This window comes from Anoplophora glabripennis, unplaced genomic scaffold, assembly GCF_000390285.2.
Source record: "Anoplophora glabripennis isolate ALB-LARVAE unplaced genomic scaffold, Agla_2.0 scaffold504, whole genome shotgun sequence".
Classification (NCBI taxonomy): Eukaryota; Metazoa; Arthropoda; class Insecta; order Coleoptera; family Cerambycidae; genus Anoplophora; species Anoplophora glabripennis.
The window spans coordinates 90,249-113,491 of record NW_019416583.1 but is presented as its reverse complement, the minus strand read 5'-3'; the positions used below and the strand labels follow the sequence as shown (position 1 = coordinate 113,491).

The window sequence follows — 23,243 nt, the reverse complement described above, 5'->3', positions numbered from 1 at the left end:
CTTTTAAAAGAAAACTGATTTCTGAAAATTTCTAAGGCTTACTTTTACGGATTTGAGATTATAACTGATATTTTTTGTTTCTTATAAGAGTTTTCTTTTATTAAAGGGCATGCTGAAGGTTAAAATTAGTGTGACAAAAAATTTTTAAAAACTAAAGCTGTGCCATTCTATCCATTTAAATACCTGTTTAAGTGTTACAAACAATAATAGTATAAAAAAATATTTTTTTTATGAAATCATGAAGCCTTTTTATTACCTTGCGTCTACGCCTATGGCTACTATGTTTATTGAAAAATTTAATTGCTCATCCTTAACTTCATTTGTCACTGTTATTAATTATTTTTTAAACAGGTATGAGCTGTTGAGCTCTATTATTTTAATAAGGTATTCATTTTATTTTACAGCCAATTTTAATCAAATAAACAATTTATACGTAAGTACGCTGCGTAAACAGATAAGTACCTAATCAAAATGACCCAGTCACTTTTTCAGATTTTAATTCGTCTATTCTATTTAATTTGGAGATTGTCTCGTTTAAACAAGAAATAGGATCAAACCTGTACTTCCATACAAGTCGCAGTGTGTCGTAACAAGTAAAATTTAATCTACACGTCCAGATAAGGTAAATGATTTGTTTTATTTGTGATTGTAATTATTATATTGTCCTGTCAATTTGAAATTGATGTGGCGTTTGCGCACAGAGGAGCGAAATAGTTGGCGGTGAGTCGGTAAGATGGCGCACGGTTTGAAAGGTGAAAGAAAGGCATATGGCGTACGTTTCTATTTTTGCTAATTCAAAGAGATTTTAATAGTATATTATGCGTGTTGTGCGTATACAAGTTTGAAAGTGATCGTTCTTTATATTTTGCTGCGTTATACAAGCATTTTCGATTGGGATATTACCGTAACTTCTACATGTCCGTGTGCGTATGTTAAGTTTTTGTTGACGAAATAACGAACTGTGATATTAAGCTTAGTTGTATATTATATAGGTTTTCCTTTATACAATTTCGATTATTTATTGTACAATTAGGATTAGGTGTATAGTTAGTTGATTAATTAACTAAAAGTGTGACCAAAGAAAATTGTGCTATGTCGCTGACACAAGCGTCAGACACAGAGAATATGCAGGTGAAGATTAACTTGAGTGACAAGCAGTCTAAAAATGGTAAGTTTCATCCCTATTCTGTCAATTGCACCCATTTACAATAGCCTTCGCTGTATTATTTCGCCTCATTTTATCAACCCCATTCACAATAATCGATCTCTTTTTGTACGCGTAAATATTCGGATCCGTTTTAGCCGACCTGATTTCCCTCCTTCTAAATTTCGCCCAGAAACCAGAAACGTCCCCCTGCTTGCAATTGTTGCTTTCAATGTCAAAAAAAAAACAAAAACTTCTCGTTTTCTACGCCTACTGCTACCCTTGGAAGTTCGTGTTGTGTATAGTATAACTATCATATGATTTAGAATGTTTATCTTAACTGTAAGCTGATAGTAACAAGGTAAACAATAAGTTCCCAAATGTTTATAAAGTAGTATTTACTCATAACCAAACAATTCGTATGCGTACCGCCAAGACCTCGCATTTCAGTAGTAGAAGAAATATGCTAATTTCTTTAGACGTTTAACATAAAATTTGCAATTTTTGTTCAATAATACGCACAATGCTTCGGTACAGAATGATGCCCATTAGGTACTGCATCGATTTGGTTATCAGCTACTTGATATGTAACAAAAACTTCCATTGTGATTGTTTAGACTGTTCAAAACATATAATTGATTAAATTCTTCCCTTAGTTCTAACCTAAATTTTGGTACAGTCACCATTTTGAAAGTAAGCCGTCTAGCTTATGTAATTTTTTTTGGGCGAATTCGAGGATGAATCGCTGGACCTAGGTCAGGACTGCGGGGGGAACGCATGAGTAATTGGCACCATTCCACACTGGTGGTGATATTTATTTCACTGCATGAGTTTGTGGGGCGTCGTTCTAGACATATTTTCTGCGATAGTGTTCTTATGTAAAGGGTCACATTAGACTGTTCCCGAATCCCGATCTGATGGTTGGCCGTTGGCAACGGATTTTAGGGCAAGGGCGGGCGTACAGGAATGGGAAAATATATAAAAAACGACATGAAATGGCCAATAAAATATAACCGATACAGTTGCAGCAGGCATTCTAGTCGTGTTTCATTTGGTCGTTAAAAATCTGTCGGGAAAATTGGTTAGATTTAAATTTATTTACTTTTACTTCATCGGGGCTATTAACTTTGTTCATATACATGTGATTTTTTTTTAAATTTAAGCCTAAAAATTAATTAAACACCTCTAGGTAGATATAAAATGTCAAATTTTCCAAATCTTTATTTAACATCGTAACTCTAATATTAACTGAGATATGGTATCTCACTGAGATACCAATAAGCAGTTCGAATTTTAGACATACTGTAGGTATATAGAGCGAATCGACAATACCGTGAAAATTTAAGAATATTTTCTTATACAGGATGTAACTAAAATTCTTGCCAAAGTTTAATGGCGGATTCTACATCACAACTTTCATTCAAATTTGGCATGTAGCTTTAATTTTTGATTGTTTACGAACGTTTATGTGTACTATAGGATGTAGTTCCAGGGGCGGACATAATAATTTTTGTTCATAATTTTTTTCTTCCAAATTATTTCAAATTTGGCGCGGTTATGATATAACACTAAGCCTGGATCCACATGTACGCGTGATCACGGATCCGTTGTAGCCACGTAACCATCAACATCCAATTGTGCATCAGTATCAGCGACTTGACATTCCGTCAAGGTCAAAACGGATTGGATGTTGATTGTCACGTGGTTACAACGGATCCGTGATCACGCTTGCATGTGGATCCAGGCCAAAGGTAAACATAGGTAAATATATGGAAACCAGCAGATCTACTCCGTTGACGGCACTTTGATCTCATTCGGCCATTTTCGGTGTCCTTGGATAGGGAAGCGCGGATCAGGGTCGTAATAAGAATTTTTTTGTATGAGAGCGTATTAAAATAGATAATACCTAATTTTGGTAAATATATGATTTAAAAATACTAAATTTATTTGAAAAATTGATTATAGTTTTATTACTACTTCGCGATCTTTTTTTAATCGCCTTAGGTAGTTTATTCGCTATTGTTAGTGGCAACATGTTATATTATAATTATAGAAAGTTATAATATGATGCGTCGTTTGCTGATTCTCAAATAAATGATTGTAAATCTCTAATAATAATTAGTATACTTAAATACATTTTACTTCAAAATGTTAAATGTATTAATATTGACAAAATATAAAATTATTTGTGCCATTCTAGATTTTAGTAAAGCATTTGATCTTGTAAACCATCATTTATTTCTCCACAAACTGTCTTCATGCGGTAAAGGGCAAGGTTCATGAATTTTAATTTCATATCTTTCAGGTAGAAGTCAAATTGTAGAAATAAATAATTGTAAGTCTGATAAATTAAGTTTAGAATACGGGTTACCTCAAGGTTCAGTCCTTGGACCCTTGCTGTTCATTATTTTTATAAACGACAATCTTGTTAATCCAGAAAATTTGACATCATTTTTCGCTGATGCAAGGTTAAAGTATCTTGAATAACTAGGAATTGGCGAGGGAATTGGTTTAATAATAATGTTCATTGTAAATGTTTCTAAAACAGGATTTATCATATTTAAAACAAATCCTCCAAAAGAACCGAGAGTCGATTATTAATTGTGTCTAAAATGTCTATTAACTAAGAAAATACTGTTGTCATATTATTAAGCTCATTTTTGTTTATTTTAGAATAAGATACAGTATATTATTTTTGAATCTTCATTTTAGATGTTAAAAGTTTTACATACAAAAGAAAATAGTTAGGAATATAACCTTAGTAAATAAATATCATTCATGAAAGAATTTATTTAAATATTTTATATTACCTACCGTATCATGTAAGTTTATAAGAACTTCAAGTGGTATTTCCTATTTACCACTGCCATGGAACGCTATCCTATTTCTAATTTTCATAATTTTGAATGCCGCTTGCGGCTTTGAATAAACCGTAGAGCATTTGAAATAATAAATTTAATTGTTATGGTTACTTTAAATTCGTTTCTAATTAATGTACCTATTTCTTTTAATTATTTTTGTGCGAATCACCCTGTATAAGATATTCATAAATTCCGGAAATTGCCCTATATGAGTATGTATGACAATACTAAAGGAATTAGTAATAAAGGATTTGTAGTTAGAACGCGATAGAAAACACCGACATTATCCCTTTTTTTTGGTCTGCTTTTTTTGCAAAGGTGGCCATCTTCTTCATTTGTTCGCAACGATCTCGACTGTTTCGCTCGAATGTCGTGCTGGACACGTGCATAGAGAATACTTGACAAAATTAATACGGACAAATAATCAACGCGATTTTGTAATCGATTCCGTTTTGTTGTATAATTCGTTTTGATAGAAACCGTTTTTGTATCAACGTTTTTCCCTTTTCGTGACGTGCTGCCGGAGAATCCGAATTTGTCCACGTGGTGGTGAATTTTTTCGTCGTTAACATTTCGTGTTTTAGTCTGTTCTTTTTTTTTGTTGTTTCGGAAATTTTTCAGGGGCGAGTAAAAGTTTTAAAAGTGTTTTTAGAATTTGTTTCTATAATTACGCGTAAGGTCGTTTGAATTGGGGTGAAGATGGCCAAAACCAAGGGCAATAGTAAGAAGCCAAAGGGACGGTCGACGCCTACTCCGACGTACTGGCACGCAAATTTCGTGCAGAACCGGAAGAGGCAGCAGAAACCGCGCGTGAAGAGGGTATCTTGGAGTAAGTCGTTTCTCGTTCGTAAAATGTCTTTTGTACAATATGCTTCTTAAGTAATGTAGGGAGTAGATTCTAATTCTAGACATATTACAGTTTAGCTAAACTTGCCTTATTGTTAGTCTAAAAATTGATATTTCCTTTAAAGACACATTTGATTAAAAAATATATCTTTTTGCGAAAATTTCTAATAACTTCTACAGTTGCTGAGATATCGTTATCAGATTTGGTATCGGAGGGTTTTTGGGGATGCCAAATTTAAATATATATATTTAAGGTTATCTAGTAAAATGCGTCGTACGTAGTACCTTTGTTGTAAAAAAATTGCTATAAATGTAAAAATGGCAGTTTAAACCTATAGGTATACTGAAAAATGACACCTTGTGAATTTGTTCTTGTTGTATCTTTAACCGCTTTCCAGATATTTAAATTTCAGAAATTTAATGCACAAACTAATTTTTATCTTTTTATATTATGCAATTTAGACAAGTAAATTATGAACTAAAAGATTTATTAAATAAAATCGTTCAGTTTGAGCCAAGTTGTGGAAGGTTTGCGATTATTTTGTATTGATGTAACTTGAAACAACTTTTTCTCTTATTATTCAGGGATTTTTATACATTTGGGAATATCTGGGAATTTTTCCAATTTCATATAATTTTTTGAAATTTTGTTTATAAGCAATTTTTATTTATGAGGTGCTGTCACACTAGATGTTATGATTTTTTTAATTATAATTGTAGAAATAAAAAATGGCAAAATATATATTTTTTCGTAACCAAATAAATATACTATTCATGTATTATAAAACCAAAAAAAAAAAACAGAAAATCAACATAAAGTTGATACTAAAAAGAATTGAGAAAATGGCACTTTTAAATTATGTACCTATTTTCAATTACATAAATTGTGTTGCATTTTGTATTTTTTATGATATGCACATATTATAAGTTGAATTAATGCTTTTCCCAATTAAAAATTTCACATATTTTTCGAAAAATTTTGGTAATTTTTAAATCTTGATTTGTTAAAGTGTATCCAGTTTCTCAAAAACCAAAAATTTTCCAACTCTGTTAAATATAGAAAAGCAAAATTTTTTTCTAAATCATAACTAGAACTGTTTCCAATTTGCTACTAATTTTATTTTATATTTGTTAAATATTTATGTGGAAGATGCTGACAAAAATGAGAGGAGGTGGTTATTGAAAAATGGAAACTGATACAGAGCTTACATTTTCACAACCTAAAAAATTTGCAAATCTGCTAGGAAAACCTGGAAATATTGAGGAATTTTTTTCTGGTCAAAATTTGGTATACAGCCTGATTCTTTGTAAGACACATATTTTCCAAATCCTTGGATAGGTGGAGGATGTGATATACATTAGCCACCACGTTGCCCTAACTTGAGTCCTCTTGATTTTCGTTTCTAGAGCAATAATTAGGTCAGTGCTTTATTGGAATCCTATTTATACTTCAGCAGAATCATAATGAACAATTTAAAGTGCTGTGACCTGCTTTAAACTTTCTACTTCTTTAAATATTTTAATATTTTTGTACAAGCATTGAATGATAAGTAATTGTGTTGAAAATTAATCAAATTTGATTTAATGTGTCCACAGAAACAGAAATCAAGAAGATTAAGATTGGGGGAAGGCAATGGCCAATTCATATCACTTTCCCTGCCTATTCAACTATTCGGAAAATGCGTGATTGTCTAGTTATGAACATTCAACAATAGACAAAAAGTAGTTGCGAGACATATTAATTAAAATTAGTGATTTGGTTACTTTCTAGACGCTAGATGGATGAAAAAAATATGCAAAAAAATTGCTTTAACTTTTTACGTAATAAATTGGACCAACGTTGGTTAAACCTGATTGGGTAAAAAAATAATTTGTTTGTGAATTTTGTCCCTTTGTTGCTGTTTTACTCTTATTACACTGTGTCTTGGGTCACCCGGTACACTTTGTTGAGTATTCTTTAAAGACGTTTATTCTTTCTATTTTTCTCCGTTTTGTTCTTTCAAAAGTATAAATTGTACAAATGGATTGATCTATTCCTGTGTTAAAATCCGTATTTCAACAAGATATACATACTTATAAAATTTAAAATACCAAAAATGTTGATTTAATTTATAAAGTAAAAAATTATTTATTTGCAATCTGGTGCAGAGATAAATATTTTCAATATCAAATTTATGAAAGTCAGATAAGGTACTTATTAATCACTGATATTGTGGAAATGAAGAAAATAAGTGTCCATTTTAGACTATTATTCATAAACATGTAAAAGTTTCCTTCAGTATGTATTTATTTTTTTCTACAGTTTCTTTTTGTTAATCTCTGTTATTTTACAAATTTTTTAACTTGTGCTACTCTATCTCTATAAAGATAATATTTAATAAAGCTTTTAATCTGCTGAAGCCATCAATTTCTTACCCCACTTCTGATGTTTTTCCAGGAGATGAACGAATCGAGGGAATGAGTGTGTCTGACATGCCCGAGTTTACAGACCCAGCTATACTGGTAGTTCGAGAAACCGTCAAAATCCGGTACACAAAAGAGGAACTGGTGGTGTTAAGGGAATCCCCGCTGTCAAAGAGGAAACCGGACTCTTTCGATATATCTGAAGTGTAAGTAAAATCCAGTTAGAATTTTAATGTTTTTGAAAACAATTTTTCTCCTCTCCAGTCCTCCATCGATATTGGACCCCGAACGTTGGAACATCGAAAAGAAGAAATCCGACACTCCGACTGAGAACGGGTCTAGAACCGGAGACGGCCCGGAGCATAGGCGACGACCCGGGGATCCGAGGGAACGTCTGAGGAAGGAGAACGACGGCATCGTCTTGAGCCCTCAGCGGCGTAGCTTCAATTCCGGTTGTTTTGTGCCAGTAAGGGAGACGGGGCGCTCTAATAGGTCTCACAGCCCTCTCAACGGCAAGAATGAACCTTCACATGTCGGTGAGTGGAAGGAACAACGTTTCTTTTATATTTTGTTTGTTTTCCATATTTTTTTTTTTACATAAATACAAATACAAACTGTAGGTGTCCGCGAGATACAGACCAGTACCAGGCGTATAGGTAGCGGCCGCATCCTGCGTGAATCTTGGGACTTCAACGAGAAGTCAGAGCAAGCCGATGGCGACTTTAGCTTCAGAGGCCAGCAGCGTGACGAGAAATATGAGAGGCGCAGCTTCGGCAGGGACTTTGAGATTACCAGGGAGAGGGAGAATGGTGGAAAGGAGGGGGGAAGGCGCAATGGACGCTTTGAGCGTCGCCGCATCTCCGAGAATAGAGAACAGGAGGAGCCCGAATGGTATATAAAAATTCATCTAGAAAAACCCCGCTTCTGATCCTTGTGCCCAGAATTGAAAGTGTGTTAAATTTTCAGGTTCTCTGGTGGGCCGATGTCCCAGAACGATACCATTGAGCTGCGCGGCTTCGACGAGTCTGACAAACCGGGCGCCAAAAAGAAACTGTCTCCATCCAGAGTAAAGCGTGCGAAGGAATGGTCCAAGAAGAAAAACGGACCACAGCCGGGCACAGCGGAAGAGAAAGAGGAGCCCAAAGGAGCCGTGGGGCGGTCCACGCCTACTCCGCAAACCGGTACGGAAACCGAACAGTCCCAGAAACCGCAAACTAAGCCAACGGAGCCAATAGCAACGACCAGTGAGGCTGAAATTAAACCGGGCGAGTCAGGAGCAGCACACGACCAGTCGTTCAACTTCGACGATATTTTGAAGTGCGATACTTTTCCGGGTTTGCTTACGGTAAGTTGCAGTATATATTACTGAGCATTTTTTTTATGGTACCTTTTTTTACAGAATGGTGTGGGTGGCGACGGCGACAACATGAAGTCCCGCTTCAGTCGTTGGTTTAAACAGGAGAGCCCCGAGAAGGCGGAGAGCCGACGTTCCTCCATGCAAGAAGACCACCACATCATCAAGGACCTGCTGAAGGATATCGGCGAGACCAACGTGTCCATACCGGGCGATTCCGAGGCTTACTTTGCCCCCATATCGCCCGCAGGCAATACCGGTGGTGTGATCGGAGGGAAGCGGTCCAGCGGTGCCCAGTCGCAGCCTATCAACATCATGGAGATGCTGCAGAGGGGCAAGCACCAGGGGGATAACGCCGCCGTTAAGCAGCCGCCACGTGAGTAGTTCTTGTGCGAGGCTTTGCAGGATCGACGGAAGATGTTGTAATTATTTTCAGAATTCCCCGGAAAAATACTGAGCTTGGACGAACTGGAGGCCAAGATGCGGCAGAATGCCGACCTATCGGCGTCGATGCCACAGAAGCACCAGCAGCAGAAGCCGGACGAGGAGATGACTGCCGCGTTTAAGAAACTGGTAAGAATACTGCCAGCCTCTTTTTCTTTTTCTTTTTTTGTTTTTTTTTTGTTCTTATTATCTGCAGTGTTCTTTTTCACATTTCTATTTTCCCATTGTCGTTGGTGAATTGGTTGGTACAGGTTTTGTTGTGGTTCTTGGTGATTTCTATGTCTTTCTTGGTTCAACTGCTTTGCTTCTTCTGAATTACCGTTCTCTATTTCGTAAAGGTTATTCATTTCGCACATTTGATTTTTTGTGTCATTTTTTTTTACTTTTCTCATCCCAGTTTTTTTTTGGTTGGTACTCTTTTATTGTTGTTTTTTTTTTATGTGGCTTTTGTTTTACTATTTATATTTTATTTGGTATCGGCAATTGTTATTTTTTTGGTTTTCTCGGCCTATTTTAATATTTTGAGTATTTTTTTTTTTCTGGTTGTTGTTTTTTCTTGTCTGTGGTTGGTTTTTGCGCTTTTGAGCATTATTTTTTTTTTTGTTTGGCCTTGTTTTTCGGTTGCTATGGTCTTTTCAGGCCGGTCCTTTTTTCGGTTTTGTAGGTGTTGGGGGGTGTTCCTTTCGGTTCTTCTTGGGTCTCTTTATACTTTGTGTGTTTGGCTTTCTTTTTTCTCTCACAGATTATCGCTTATTTTGATTAGTAAATGCTTACTGGCGTTGTTTTCTGTTGTTTATATGGTTTTTTCGATATTTTCATGATATTTACTTGTTTTTTTACTTTCTACATGTTTTATCTCGTATTTTTTTTTTTTTAGGTTGTCGGTTGTTCCAGGTTTTTTTTCTACTTTTTGGTCGAGCTGTCCTATCCTGAAGTCGTGGGCCTTTATTCTTTTAGACGTTGTTTCTTTGTTCTCATATTTATCTGATAACTCATAATTTATTTGTTTTTGCATTTTCTTCTTTTCTTTTTTTACTTTTTTGCCATTTTCTTTTTTGTTTATTATTTGTCTTCTCTTTTTTTTATTATGTCTTTATGGTTTTTATCCAGAGGTTCCAAGGTGTTGGTTTGTGTATTCAGTCTGTTTTGCTTTTTTTTGTTTTTCTATCGTTTTTTTGTTTTTTTTTTATGGTTTCTCTTACAATGTTTCTTTGGTGTTTACTGTTTCACTTCTCTATTTTTCGTTAAAATATTGCTTTGTTGTCTCTTTTTTTGTAGTTTGCTCGTTTGGCTTTTCGTTTTTCTTTTATTCTTTTTGTTTACTTGGAAGGTTTACTTGTGTTTTTCACTCCCCTTTTTTGCTTTTTTATGTTTTTTGCTGGATGCAACTTTGATCTAGGTTTTTTTTGGTTCTATTGTTTGTTTTTGTCTCTACATTCTCTGGTACTATTTTTGCTACTTTCTTTCACCACGCCCTGTAGATTGTGTACTTTTGCCCTTCTTTGTCTGCACTATTTTATGGTGTTGAAATCTTGTTTATTGTTATCCTACTCGCTAAAAAGTTAAATCTTTTCAGTTTATTGGTTCACCTTTCTTAAAATGCAACTATAGACTAATATAATAATTGCTTACGGGGTGTTTCAGTAAGAATGAGATTTGGATTAATGGGAGATTTCTTAGTGCAGAATACGTTATTGGAGTAAAATACTTCTATCAGATCCTTGTCACAAGGTGGCAAGGTTAAAAAAATATTCAAATTTTGTCCCTATTTTGAAAACCAAACGGAAATTTTCGAGAGATAAGTTTTAGTTCTTTTCTGTTTATTTGCCAACTGTGAAAAAGAAAATTTAATTATTTTTTTACAAAATTAATGAAATAGATCCCCTTGGTGCAAGGGTTTATTTTGTTAATTTAAATTTTTTTCACGGATGGCAAAATACCCAAATAGAGTAATTTTTTTTTAGGGTTATATTTTTTAAAATAATATTAATTTCGCATTTACGAGGGTTGCGTTTTATATTTCGTGACTAGAGAAGAAAAAAAAATCATACATGACTAGTTTTTCAAAATATTCTCCATGATACGCTTGAACCAATTTTCGAAGCACTTTTCTCATTCCGATTGAGGTACCTCCAAAACATACATTTTGAATACATCAACTTCTTCAAGCGTCGAAAAACATTACCTCGTAATTTATTTTGGATGTGCGGGAATAAAAAAAAGTTGGGTGCCAGATCAGGGCTGTACGGAGGATGACTCATCAATTCGATCAGTTCTGAAAAAGTCTTGTTTAAGATGAGAGCTTGCATTGTTCTGGTGGAGAATGATGTGCATTTGGTGGTCGGTTTCTCTCATTTTTCCGAAGAATTCTGGCAAACAAATGGTTGTTTATCATTCAGAATTGACCGTCCAATGTTGCACATATGGTACAGTTACTAAATGTCTGATAGGCGACCATTTGCTTAGAAGAGCTTAATGCACGAACAACTTTTATTGGATTTGGCTCATCTTGAAAGTCCGATACAGTCGACTGCTATTTACTTTTGGGCTCATACGCATAGATCCATGATTTGTCACTTGTTACGATGTTGTAGACGTGTTTTGAAGCACCGCGATCATATTTTTTGAGCATTTCGTTTGACCAATCGACACAAGCCTTTTTTGAGCGTTTGTCATATTATTGGAATCTAAAGCGGAACAAATTTTTTTGCGGGCAAAATGTTTATGCGATTTTGAATGTCTACCGGCCCCACTAATGCTCAAGGATGCCTCAGTCTCACGATAAGTTATATGACTTTCTTGCAATTTCAGTTCATGCATATCGTCAATGTTTTGTGGAACAACAATCGATTTTGAATGACCTTCACGAAATGCATCAGTGAGTGAATCATAGCCATGATTGAATTCTGTATATCACCGATATTCGGTGGTTTATAATGGTGCTTGACCTCCAAAAGTCAGACTAAGTTCATACATGCACTGTTGTTGAGATAATATCGAGGGTTTCCCGCCAGAAGGGCGTATCAACCAAAACATTATTTTTCAGGATCTACTAAAAATGTTTCAAAAATCAGTAGTAAAATTTAAGAGTTTGTTTATTACCTTACGTAACTGTTGATTAGTATATTTATCGCATATTATTAACTGCTTAGTGAATTATTTGAGAACAACAGGTACAAACTTGACTAGGTATTTTAACTTGTAACTGAAGAGTAACCGTATGTAAACACACAGAAAAATTGAGGTTATGAACGCCAACCAACTCGACGCATACTTGTGAATGCCATGAAATTTTGTCATGCCAGAAAGCCATATGTTTATACGAGCTAGAAAATATATGTACAGTTTCGCTATAAAGGGACGTATACATACAATTTTCTGCCAGGTTATTCGAGGTAATAATTGTTCATACGACCAAGAAAAGGATTGCGTGGCGCTGTTATTATTGGTGTGGTAGGTAGATACGACTTTTTGTCGCGACAAACTTATGGTATTGAGTGTCAAAGTTAGTTCATAAACCCAGAATGGCACTTTTGTGGATACGTCCTTTTGGCAGGAAACGCTTGATATATATTTAAAATTATTAAAAAATCAATCTTACGGAAATGTTCACTACTTAATTCCATTTTTTTTTGTTGCTGTAAACTACACAAATAGCGTCTATATGTCAAAACGTTCTAAGTCAGTATAATGACAAAAAGTCGAACTTTACGATAGGGATGTCGGTTGTCATATGGCAGCACCAGGATTGCCCACTCCCAAATTATAATAGGGAACCCTCATATCAGTAAAAATCTTTAGTTTCCCCTTACCGATGGAGTAAATAATTATGATCTAAACTTGGTTGTCCTTCATTTTTCTACAATCTGGATAAAAGAGTGAAAACCGACTAGTAGGGCTGTTAAATTTCATTAAATAAAAATAAAAAAGAAATAAGAAATTTTTAATTTTCTGTGAAATAAATTTAATATATTTCAAAAAAACTTGAATTTTTCATAAATATCTGAAATAATTTAAATATTTTAATATAGCTAAATTAATTATTTAATTTCGTTAAATGTATTTTCACTGTAAAAAAATATAATTACTGTGTTTTAAAAACTTCTAAATTAGTATTTGAAACCTTAAAAAAAAACTTCACTGCCTCACAACACTAAATTTGAATAAAATTGGTTACATTAGCTGAAAGATGAAAAACGGAATTATTTTCAATATAAATTTTTTTTTTATCTTTGCACGTTAAATGAAGGATATTAAAAAAAATTGTAGTTTCTTTTCAATAATTTTATTGTAATTGAGATGATCCACCAAAATGAAAAAATATATATGAAAGTCAAAAATGCCCAGATAAGTGTCTACCAATATTTCAACAATTTGTCTAGAATTTTATCTCTTGATTGGATAAAAAAATTTCAAATTGGTCTTATTCCTAATTTAACTTGCTTCTTATTTCACATCTTGTTGCAGTTTGACATACAGGAAAATAAAAAAATTGATGGGTTTTTTTTGTCAATCTGAAAAACAAAAATTTTTTTAATCATTTGCTGAAATATTTGATAGACACAGTGGTTTTATAAATACAGATGATTCATTAACGTTACTGTAAATTGAAAAACGGCAGCATCCGATTAGGCCATGTTTTACTTCTTCGCCCTATTTCGACCTTGGCTATCTCCCATTGATCCACGTCCCATTTCTAACAAAACACTACGTATACTTGACGTGTCTGTCTTCAAAAAAAAAAAGACGAAAACCCTCTTTCAGATGCTGAACCACTCGCAGCAGCAGGACGAGGCGGCTCGGATGTCGGGCAACTCGCACCTTCTTGGTGCCAGCAACCCGAGCATTACAGGCCTGCACCACCACGCCGCCGACCTCACCATCAAGCTGCAGGCACAGTTGCAGCAGAAGCAGCAGATGGAGATGCTGAACAAGCTGATCAATGCTACGGTGCACCCCCAGCAGATGAGGACGTCTCCCCTGCAGGACATGGGCATGCAGCAGAGCAGGGAGCTGCTCAACAGGCCTGAGGCGCAGGCTATCTTGCAAGGTAGGTGGGGTTGTGCGTGCTGGATGTTTAGGTTGAGAACGAGTGATTCTGGAGCAACTTTTCGAAGTTTTCAAATGTGTATTCCAAGTTGTATTGGTGCGGATGAAGAGAATCGTGGGATTCCTACAAGTTTTACATATTGTTTTTTCAGAGTTAGCAATTCTGTTTCTCACCGTTAAATTTTTACATGTTAAATTTTTTACCTTTAACAAACTTTTTAAATATAAATTATGAATTTAAATTTAACACGATTGCTAATGCCAAGGTAATTTTGGCAAGTTAAAAATAAAATGGAGTAGTTCAAATGTCTTTTAGTTGCAGATTTTGGTAATATGAATTAACAAATATTAAAATTTTTATATTATATGGAAATATCTCTCATAATTCAAATTAATTGATAAGCGGGCAATGATTTTGTATATTCTCTGATTTTAAGGGTTACATATATATTTTATTTTTTGTAAATCACATTTATATCAAGAATAATGTATATTTATTTTAGGAGGGTAAAAATTTGATAAAGTAGTTCAAACGTCTCAGTTTTAGTTTGCAGGTTTGTAATATTTAAAATTAAAATTCCTATTTTCCACAGTAGAAATACGTTTTTTAACTATCAAATTAATCGATACATATAACTGATTTATATCAAGAATAATTTATATTTTAGCAGGTTTTTAAAAAATTTTTACAATTTGTTTCATGGCATACCTACTGTTTTGCCTTAAATTTAAATTCCTAATTAGTATGTAAGTACTTAGAAGGTCTGTTAAAGTCAAAAATTTTAATGTTATTTCAAAATTTAATGCACGATACAGAGTTGCCCTAATAAATCAATATTTTTTTAATTCTGACTATTTGACTATTCGTATTTTAATGTAAGAAGTTTAGTTTTTCTCTTAAATTTAAATTTATTTCAGTTATGAATTAATCTAATTTTTCCTAAACTCCCAAATTTATTTTAGAAAAGTCTTAAATAGGTTTTCTCTGGTTGTAATTTTTCTAATCGTTCTCCAGCAATTTTAAGAATAGGGTTAAATATTCTGGTAGATTATTGAACTAAAACGTATTATATTTGATTTTTTTCCCCATCAAGGCCTGAAAAGGGGTGAGATAACCACCCAGCACCTGTACCAGCAGCTGGCCAATCCCGCGTTGCAGCCCCGCCATCGCGAGATGCTTGTCACTATTCTTAAAATGCAAGGCGGCGGTGCCGGGTACGGGCCTAGCCCCCGCGTGCTGAGCCCCGTGCCCCCTCACCATATGTTTCAGCAGCAGCAGCAACAGCAGCTGCGTGTCTCTCCTTTGCCGCCGAACGGTGAGTGTGGAATTGCCGATGCCGCTTTGAATTTGGAAACACGTTTTTCTCCTTTCCGTCTCTATTTGATTTTTTTTGTAGTGCTGTTTTCAAGTTAATTCTGCATTATTTTTGTCGTTTAGTTCTTGACGCTTTCGTATTTTGTTCGCTTTTGAATAAAACTCTTCGTTTTTGCATAGTGTTTAGATAGTGCATGTGCTTTTTTAACTTATCCATTTTTAGCGCATATAATCTTAAAGTTTTGTATTCCGCAAGGCATGCTTCTAGGATCTATTTGTAAATTTGTGCCGCAAATTTGTTGTGCTTTGTTTAGTTTGATGCTTTCGTTGTTTTCTTCCTTTTAATCGTTGTAGTTCCTTTTGGTGTATAATTATAAACGAGACTTTTTCAATTACATGCAGCTTATTGTGTATCTCCGATTTTGGCCACAAGCCCAAATACCCTCACGGTACCTGGTGAGTCCCAAACAGTATGCACATTCCAATTGTATATATTTTTTTTGTTATAAGCGGCAAATACAATTTAGTAAAAAATGAATGAAAATGTTGACTTTCTGTACACGATTTTCATGATAATATATTTTATACAGAGTGTAACTTTAAGTGGGGGTCAGTTTTTTTAGAGATAAAAGTATGTGCTCCCCAGAATTACTATACCAATCTGAAATATTTTTGTTTTTTGAATAGTTGAGTTATAATTCGTTTTTAAAACTGCACTCTTGTCTACACCGTCAATGGGCAGTTCCCGAACACAGTTGTATGTGCATATTTATTAATGTTGCCCGTTGTTTAAACTAACTGTATCAGACTAAGGGTGAGGCAAAGAGTGAAGCTACAAAGACTTTGTTCAGTGTTATTTTAGTCATTTCTTTTTATATCAATGCGGATGAGTTGCTAAGCATTAAAATAAAAATTCAATAGTTTTAAAAAAAAATTATATTTTCTGCGTGGTTTAATAAATAATATTAACTAATATTTGTATGTGGATAGCCAAACAATATTAATTGTAAGTAAAACTAATTTGTGATTTAAATAATTACTAGAAAGGTAGGCAAGTCCACTTGCGTGGACTACTTGACCTTTCTCTCGGGCCGCGCTGCGTGCAACTCGAACACCGTTCTTTGTGGGTTGGTGAATAAAATAATATATATCATTTTCCAAAAAAAAAAAGAAAAGAAAAAATGCGACTCGCCCGCGATCCCCAGACCTTCAGCTTCGCAGTCGTGAGTTTAAAAAATGAGCTACGGCGATCTAACGCTGGGTGGAGCCTACACGGGCTATTTGAAATGTTGGTTCTCCGCGAATGTAAACAGAAAATTGAAAATGTTCAAATCAAGTTTTGTCGCCAAAGTTGCATCTCTAAAAGATCGGAACCGATGCCTAACGGCAATGTAACGACTCACCATAGCCCGATAGTCCGGGAAAACGCGTCAAATGACAAAATTTATTTTGACGTGTGCACTAACGTTTGTCTCCATCTGTGTTTAAGTATCGGATATACTTTGGGTATCTGTCTCCCACCGAAAAAAGTTAATTTTCAGCGAGGACTCTTTAAAGTGGAAATTTCACATAGAAAGTGCAAACAGATCGCCTTCAAAATACGACGTTCGGATAAAGAAAGGACCGACGGGTCCTTGGGTCACCGTTGCACGGCTCATGAGGAAAGCCTTTGATAATACCGTACGCCTCTTTTCGGGGCCGAGTGTGGGAGCGAGAGTAACCTACAGCTTTTTTTATATATGGATTTTTACTATTTTATAAAATGTACATAAAATACTTGCAAATCTGATAGCTTCTCTAGAATATAAAAATTATGAAATTCTAAATGTCAAAGGTAGCTTTCATGTAATATATGACCCCTCCTCGTTCAAAGTCACTTCCTGTTTTCATGTAAAGCCACTTTGCCGGTAGATAACGCTTTTAAGGGTTTCTCATTGATCTTATATGGCTTCCGCAGCTATGCACCAGCGCATACCGTCTCCCCGTGAACTTCAGGTCCACACCCAGAATATCTTGCAGCGTGCACTGATCAAGAAGAAGCTGGAGGAACAACAGGAGAACTACCGTAAGAAACAGGAGATGCAGAGGGGCCAGAGTCCCAGCACCTCCAGCAGCGGTCAGGCTGTAGCCAAGAGCATCTCGTCACCTACACCCCTGGCCTTTACCCCCACATCCGTGCTAAGGAAGATGACTGCCGAAAAGGATGAGGGTAAGTTTTTTATCTTATGTACTTTCTTCATTATTATTTTTTAATCGTTACGGTTAGGAAAAGAAAATAAAACCTCAGCCGATTCTAAAGTGCCGCCAGGTCGTCCATTGACGGGCATGAGGCCCCAACCACCGCAACCGCAAGGACAGCAGTGGAACCCACAGTTCAACTCCATCAAGCAAGGTAAAGGAGATGCGAGCGCGGAACTATAACGAATACACTTTAATCTTCCAATTCAGCAGGTCGCCCGATCGTGAAGGCCAACACCAACTACCCGACCCAGACCGCCGAGCAGTTCTTCAGCCAGCACCAGCGCCAGCAGCGCATGTTCGCCCAGGCTCCGGCCGGTACTGCCCCGCAACAGCCCCAGCAGCCGCCCAAGCCTTCAGGTGCCGCCCAGTTTGGCGGCAGTCAGGCCCTCAACGGACCAGGTGGCCCCCAGGCACAGTACAATTCCCAACAATATCCGTCTAATCAACCGTTCGCCCAACAGCTGACCCAGCAACAGCTGCGCGCCCAACACCAGCACAGGCCTGCCAATCCCCAACAGCAACAGGGACAACAGCAGCAGCCGGGGTTCCCACCCCAGCACCAGGGCAGCCAGCAGATGGGGGTGTCCTGGCAGCAGTTCTTTAATTCCACACAAGGTAAGGATTTGCACACAAAACATTTGAACTGCTGTTTGAAAAGCACAATTGCATCTGTAAATTTGTAATTGGCGACAAATTGTAAATTTACTTTAGTGACATTAAACTTGTATTTATCGAGTAAATCTGGTATTAGTTACTGTCAATTTTTAGTTTCTAACTGTACATTTGGAGTTATCGACAGTACATTTGCAGTTACCGACCGTAAATTTATTTTAGCGACAGTAAATTTATAATTGTCAAATGTAATGGCACGTTTTTCGAAGTTCTCTTGTAATAGCATCTGTAAATTTTGCACGTATCGGTAAATTTGTAACTGACAATTGTAAATTTGAAGTCGCCAACTAAATTTATTTTAGCGGCAGCAAATTTGTAGTCATTATCTGTAAATTTCGTGTTAGCGATTGTACTTCGTTAGTTTTCAACTGTAAATTTACTGTCAGGGACTGTAAATTTGTAGTTGCCAACTGTAATGGTAGCAGTTCTTTAACTCCACTCAAGATAGGAATTTTTACATAAACTGCTTGAACTGCTCGAAAAAAGTTTGAATATATGATTGCATCTGTAAATTTGGAATTAGCGACAAATTGTAAATTTACTTTAGTAACATTAAACATGAACTTATCAAATAAATCTGGTATTAACTACTGTCAATTTTTAGTTTTTAACTGTAAATTTGAAGTTACCGACTGCACATTTGTAGTTACCAGCCATAAATTTATTTAAGCGACAGTAAATTTGTAATTGTCAAATGAAATAGCACATTTCTCGAGGTTCTTCTGTAATAGCATCTGTAAATTTTGCACATATCAGTAAATTTGTAATTGACGATTGTAAATTTGAAGTCACCAACAGTAAATTTATTTAATAGTAAATTTGTAGTTACTATCTGTAAATTTGGTACGTTGTTAATTTTCAACTGTAAATTTACTGTTAGGGACTGTAAATTTGAAGTTGACAGCTGTTGACTTGAGACAGTAAGTTTGTAGTTGTCAAGTGTAAATTTGCCATTAGAGGCAGTAAATTTATAGTTACTATCTGTAAATTTGGTGTTAGCGATTGTACATCGTTAGTTTTCAACTGTAAATATACTGTTAGGGATTGTAAATTTGAGGTTGACAACTGTAAATTTACATTTAGACAATAAGTTTGTAGTTGTCAACTGTAATGGCAGCAGTTCTTTTAACTCCACTCAAGATAGGAATTTTTGCATGTACTGTTTGAACTGCTCGAAAACAGTCTGAATATTTAAATGCATCTGTAAATTTTGCACATGATCATAAATTTTGTACATATATCTGTAAAATTGCAATTGACGATTGTAAATTTGAAGTCGCCAACTGTAAATTTACTTTAGCAACAGTGAATTTGTAGTTACAGACTTTAAATTTGGAGTCAGCGAATATAAATTTTTGTGATGTGAAATTGTTAACTGCAAATCAGCTGTTAGTAACAAAATTTTTAGTTGCCAAGTGTAAATTTGCCATTAGCGGCTGTAAATTTGTAGTTGGCGACTGTAAATTTAGCTTTTTGATCATTTGCGAAATTTGGTTGTAAGTAGTTTTCTGTGACGTGCAGCCAACAGAAGCAGCAACCTGGCGGGCAGGGGCGGCATGAATGATGGCGATCTCTCTCCGACTACCAACCAGCTGGCCCGCTGGTTCTCCCCTGATCTCTTGGAGCGTGCACGTGGCGGGGAGCTGCCTAGCACCGCAGGCCTGGCCCAACACGCGCTCAGTCTGGAGGAGATCGAGCGGCAGACAGCGCCGCCCGTCCACAACTAATCTCAAAAACTATGTACCTGGACTCTCTCAAATCGATCTTACTATATAACACCTTATGGTAAGTGTCGGGCTGGCGCCTCATTTTTCCTTTTGTTTTTTTGTTCTTGCGATGTTCCTTGAGGCTTGGCTGTCCCCTTGGATGTGTTTGTCCTATGTTGTATAGTAAATAATAAAAGTATAAGTTCCAAGTGGTTGTGGCTCTTTGTTTTATTTTTGAGAGTGACTGGATCTTGGCTGAAACTTTTCCCATTTTTAAGTTCGTGTTTAGAACGTTGTGATATTTTTTAAAGAAAGGAATCGTTTCAGCCGTTTGTTGTTAAGGTTAAGTGAGTGTTTGTGCGTGCATTGTTGTTTTCGTGTTGTAACAAAAGTTTAATATGTGAGAAAGTAAAGAATTTTTCTCTTTCAGGTAATGTCAGTCAACGACTTGGTGTATTTTAGTAAACAAAAAAAAAATATTTTAAATGTCTCAAGAATATTTATTCGTCTTAGATGACTCGTCAATTTTTCTCTAAAAAAAAAAAAATTGAAAACTCGTTCCAATGAATTTAAACACAGTTAGCCCCAAAAGTTTGTACATAATGGAGTAAAGAGATTATGGAACAGCGTTGTGATAGCACTGGGAGCGATGAATTTATTGCAAGATTTTTCAATTGGGGAGGGTGTCGGGACAATTTCCTTTGTGCCAGTTCGGGCACCCTCTCGAAAATGGTTACGACGCTCGCCGTAGAAACTAAATTGTCTGTGTGGTTAAAAAAACGTCCGCGTCCTTTCAAACTGTAGGGAAGTTATGCCTAGGAGGAAATTAAGTTGTTTAGAGTGTACCATTTGATTTTTCGGTTTGATGTTGAGGAATTTTTTGTTTGATTTTGGTGTTAAAGTAACCGAAGCGGCCGTAACCATTTCCGTAATCGTATATATAACGTACAATGTAAAGAAACATGAAATGTATCAATATTGTAAACTACAGAACTGATTTTAAAGTCGTTTCCTTATATATATTTGTTTCTTTTTTTTTTGAGGAATTATTTTTATTCTTTTATAATGGAAGCGGCATGTAATTTCTTGATATGGAGTGCTTCCGTTATAAAAAAATTTGTATTAATCGTTTGCCATCGCAACACATTCCTATTATGATTATACTGTATCGCTCGCAAAAAAAAAGAGCTTCAAGTGTAAGATATCTGTTCTTGTTTCGGAAAATGGTCATTCGAAAGTGATGAAAATGTAAAACTGTAAATCTGTTGAGATTCTTTATTGGACCTAGTCAGAACTAGTTTTTCAAAAAAAAAATAAAAAATCGAACAGACTCGAGAAATTGTTGAGGAATGAATTCGAAAGAAATTATTGTTACAACTATTCCATCAGCCTCTACTGTAAACATTATTTTGTAAATAAAGGGAATGTCAATCATAATGACATACTTTTGTTTGAAGATTAATTAAAGAGCAAAAAATAGTGGCAGTTTTATTTTATTCCATCCCCGATAACATTTATTTCATATTAGCAATAAGAAAACGATAAAACAATAAAATGCTTTTTCGAATAGGTAAGTACGATTTTTAATTATATAATATAATTATATTCGATCTGGTCTCTGCATTATAACACCATAACGAATAAAAAAACAATGGTGTTTAATATTTTGATGCACGCATAAGTCTTACATTGTCTCGAAATATTTATCAGACTATCATGGGAAATATATTTTCAGTTCTGTCAGCATTGTTATTTCTTATCGAAAAATTTTATTTGGCGGGAATGCATTACAGTGTTCTCGCACGTTATAAACGGAGCGCAAAAGTTGAGGTTTTGTGTAACAGATGGCGTGCAATGTCTGAAACGTACTTTTCACGTTTCATCGATTGCGCTATTAATAAACCATTTGGTATTCCACCACGCGTCGAGTTTATGCATCGGAAAATAGAAACCAGCGAGCGGCGGCGATACGTCAGTGTGGTTGGGGCATACGACTAATTATTTATCTTTCCTTCCTTCCTTCACGAAAGTTCTAGATGTGATATTAGCAATCAGAAAAGTGTGTTTTAGTTTCCCTTGTACCTACTTTCCAGTGGAAGTGTACTTATTTTTTACAGTATCATTGTGTTATATTGTGCAATTGTTACTTTTACTTACATTAATATAAGACACAGTTGTATACTGAATTTGCTTCATATTTTTGTGTTTATTTTATAAACTTTACGTACACGCAAATGTTTGAAATTTGAATGTTTTATAGTTCTTGAATACCTTCATTTGTAGCGAACTGTCAGAAATGTACGACTGTCAAAACTGCTAAAAATAAAGGCATCTTAACAAATTAAAATGTAAATCTTTTTATTTCTCCTCGTTCTTTGATTTAACTAATGCAGCGAATATTACAAATATTAATTATTATTGTAAGATAAATATTTACTTACTTAATTAGAAAACAATGTCTTGTTAATTCAATAATGATTATTACAATCAAGGCTACATACCTATCACGTGATAAACATATTTGTCAGGTGATTTAGTTCGGAAAAGGAACACTACAGGATTGGATTAAACAAAAATGAGCTTTAAGATAACATATTTATTCAGGTAATACAAAAACTTACCTACATAATGATAATAATAAACATCAGCAACCAGTAATCTACATATCTGGGTAATGGGTCAATGACTTTAATAAAAGACCTTTATTATAGAGTTTAGTGAGGATAACAGTATATACCTAATAAGGATACAGGTAAAAATACCTATAGTATTAATTAATTAATACCTACTTAAAAATCAATGTAGCCCGAGCAATCCCCAGCAATTCAAAAAAAAAATTGAAAACTACATCTGTGTCGTCTTATACAGTCAGTTTGCTTGCCACAGTACCTATCAGTTTTTCTAAAATACGTATGGCTAAGCTTACCCTACCATTCCTACCAATTAAACATATATCAATCAGTTGCATGTTTTTATAATTTTTTATTTAGTTTTTCTTACAAATTTTTGGAATAATAAATGCCAAGTGAAATCTTTTTTCAGAATAGAAAATTATTTTCTGTTTTTTCTATTAAAATGAAAGTCAAGAAATTAAACTAGTTACTGATTGTATAAATAGATGTGGTTGACCTTGGCACAATATTTATAATTTTCAATAACATTCCCATTTGGACGTCAAACAGTAGTGGAAAATAACCTATTAAAGCAT

General features: G+C 35.0%; 1 protein-coding gene across 1 annotated transcript; it reads left to right on the top strand.

Annotated features, from left to right (window-relative positions):
- The first annotated feature begins 753 nt into the window (after nucleotides 1–753).
- LOC108911817 (eukaryotic translation initiation factor 4E transporter) lies at nucleotides 754–21,514 on the top strand. Its single transcript, XM_023455016.1, is given in 13 exon segments — nucleotides 754–1,168; nucleotides 7,289–7,460; nucleotides 7,519–7,790; nucleotides 7,875–8,145; nucleotides 8,221–8,599; nucleotides 8,654–8,984; nucleotides 9,045–9,181; nucleotides 13,685–14,102; nucleotides 15,196–15,417; nucleotides 17,374–17,808; nucleotides 17,865–18,272; nucleotides 19,851–20,114; nucleotides 20,466–21,514. Coding segments are annotated over 12 exon segments (3,327 nt in total). The 5' UTR covers nucleotides 754–1,092; the 3' UTR covers nucleotides 20,057–20,114; nucleotides 20,466–21,514.
- The last annotated feature ends 1,729 nt before the right edge of the window (nucleotides 21,515–23,243 follow it).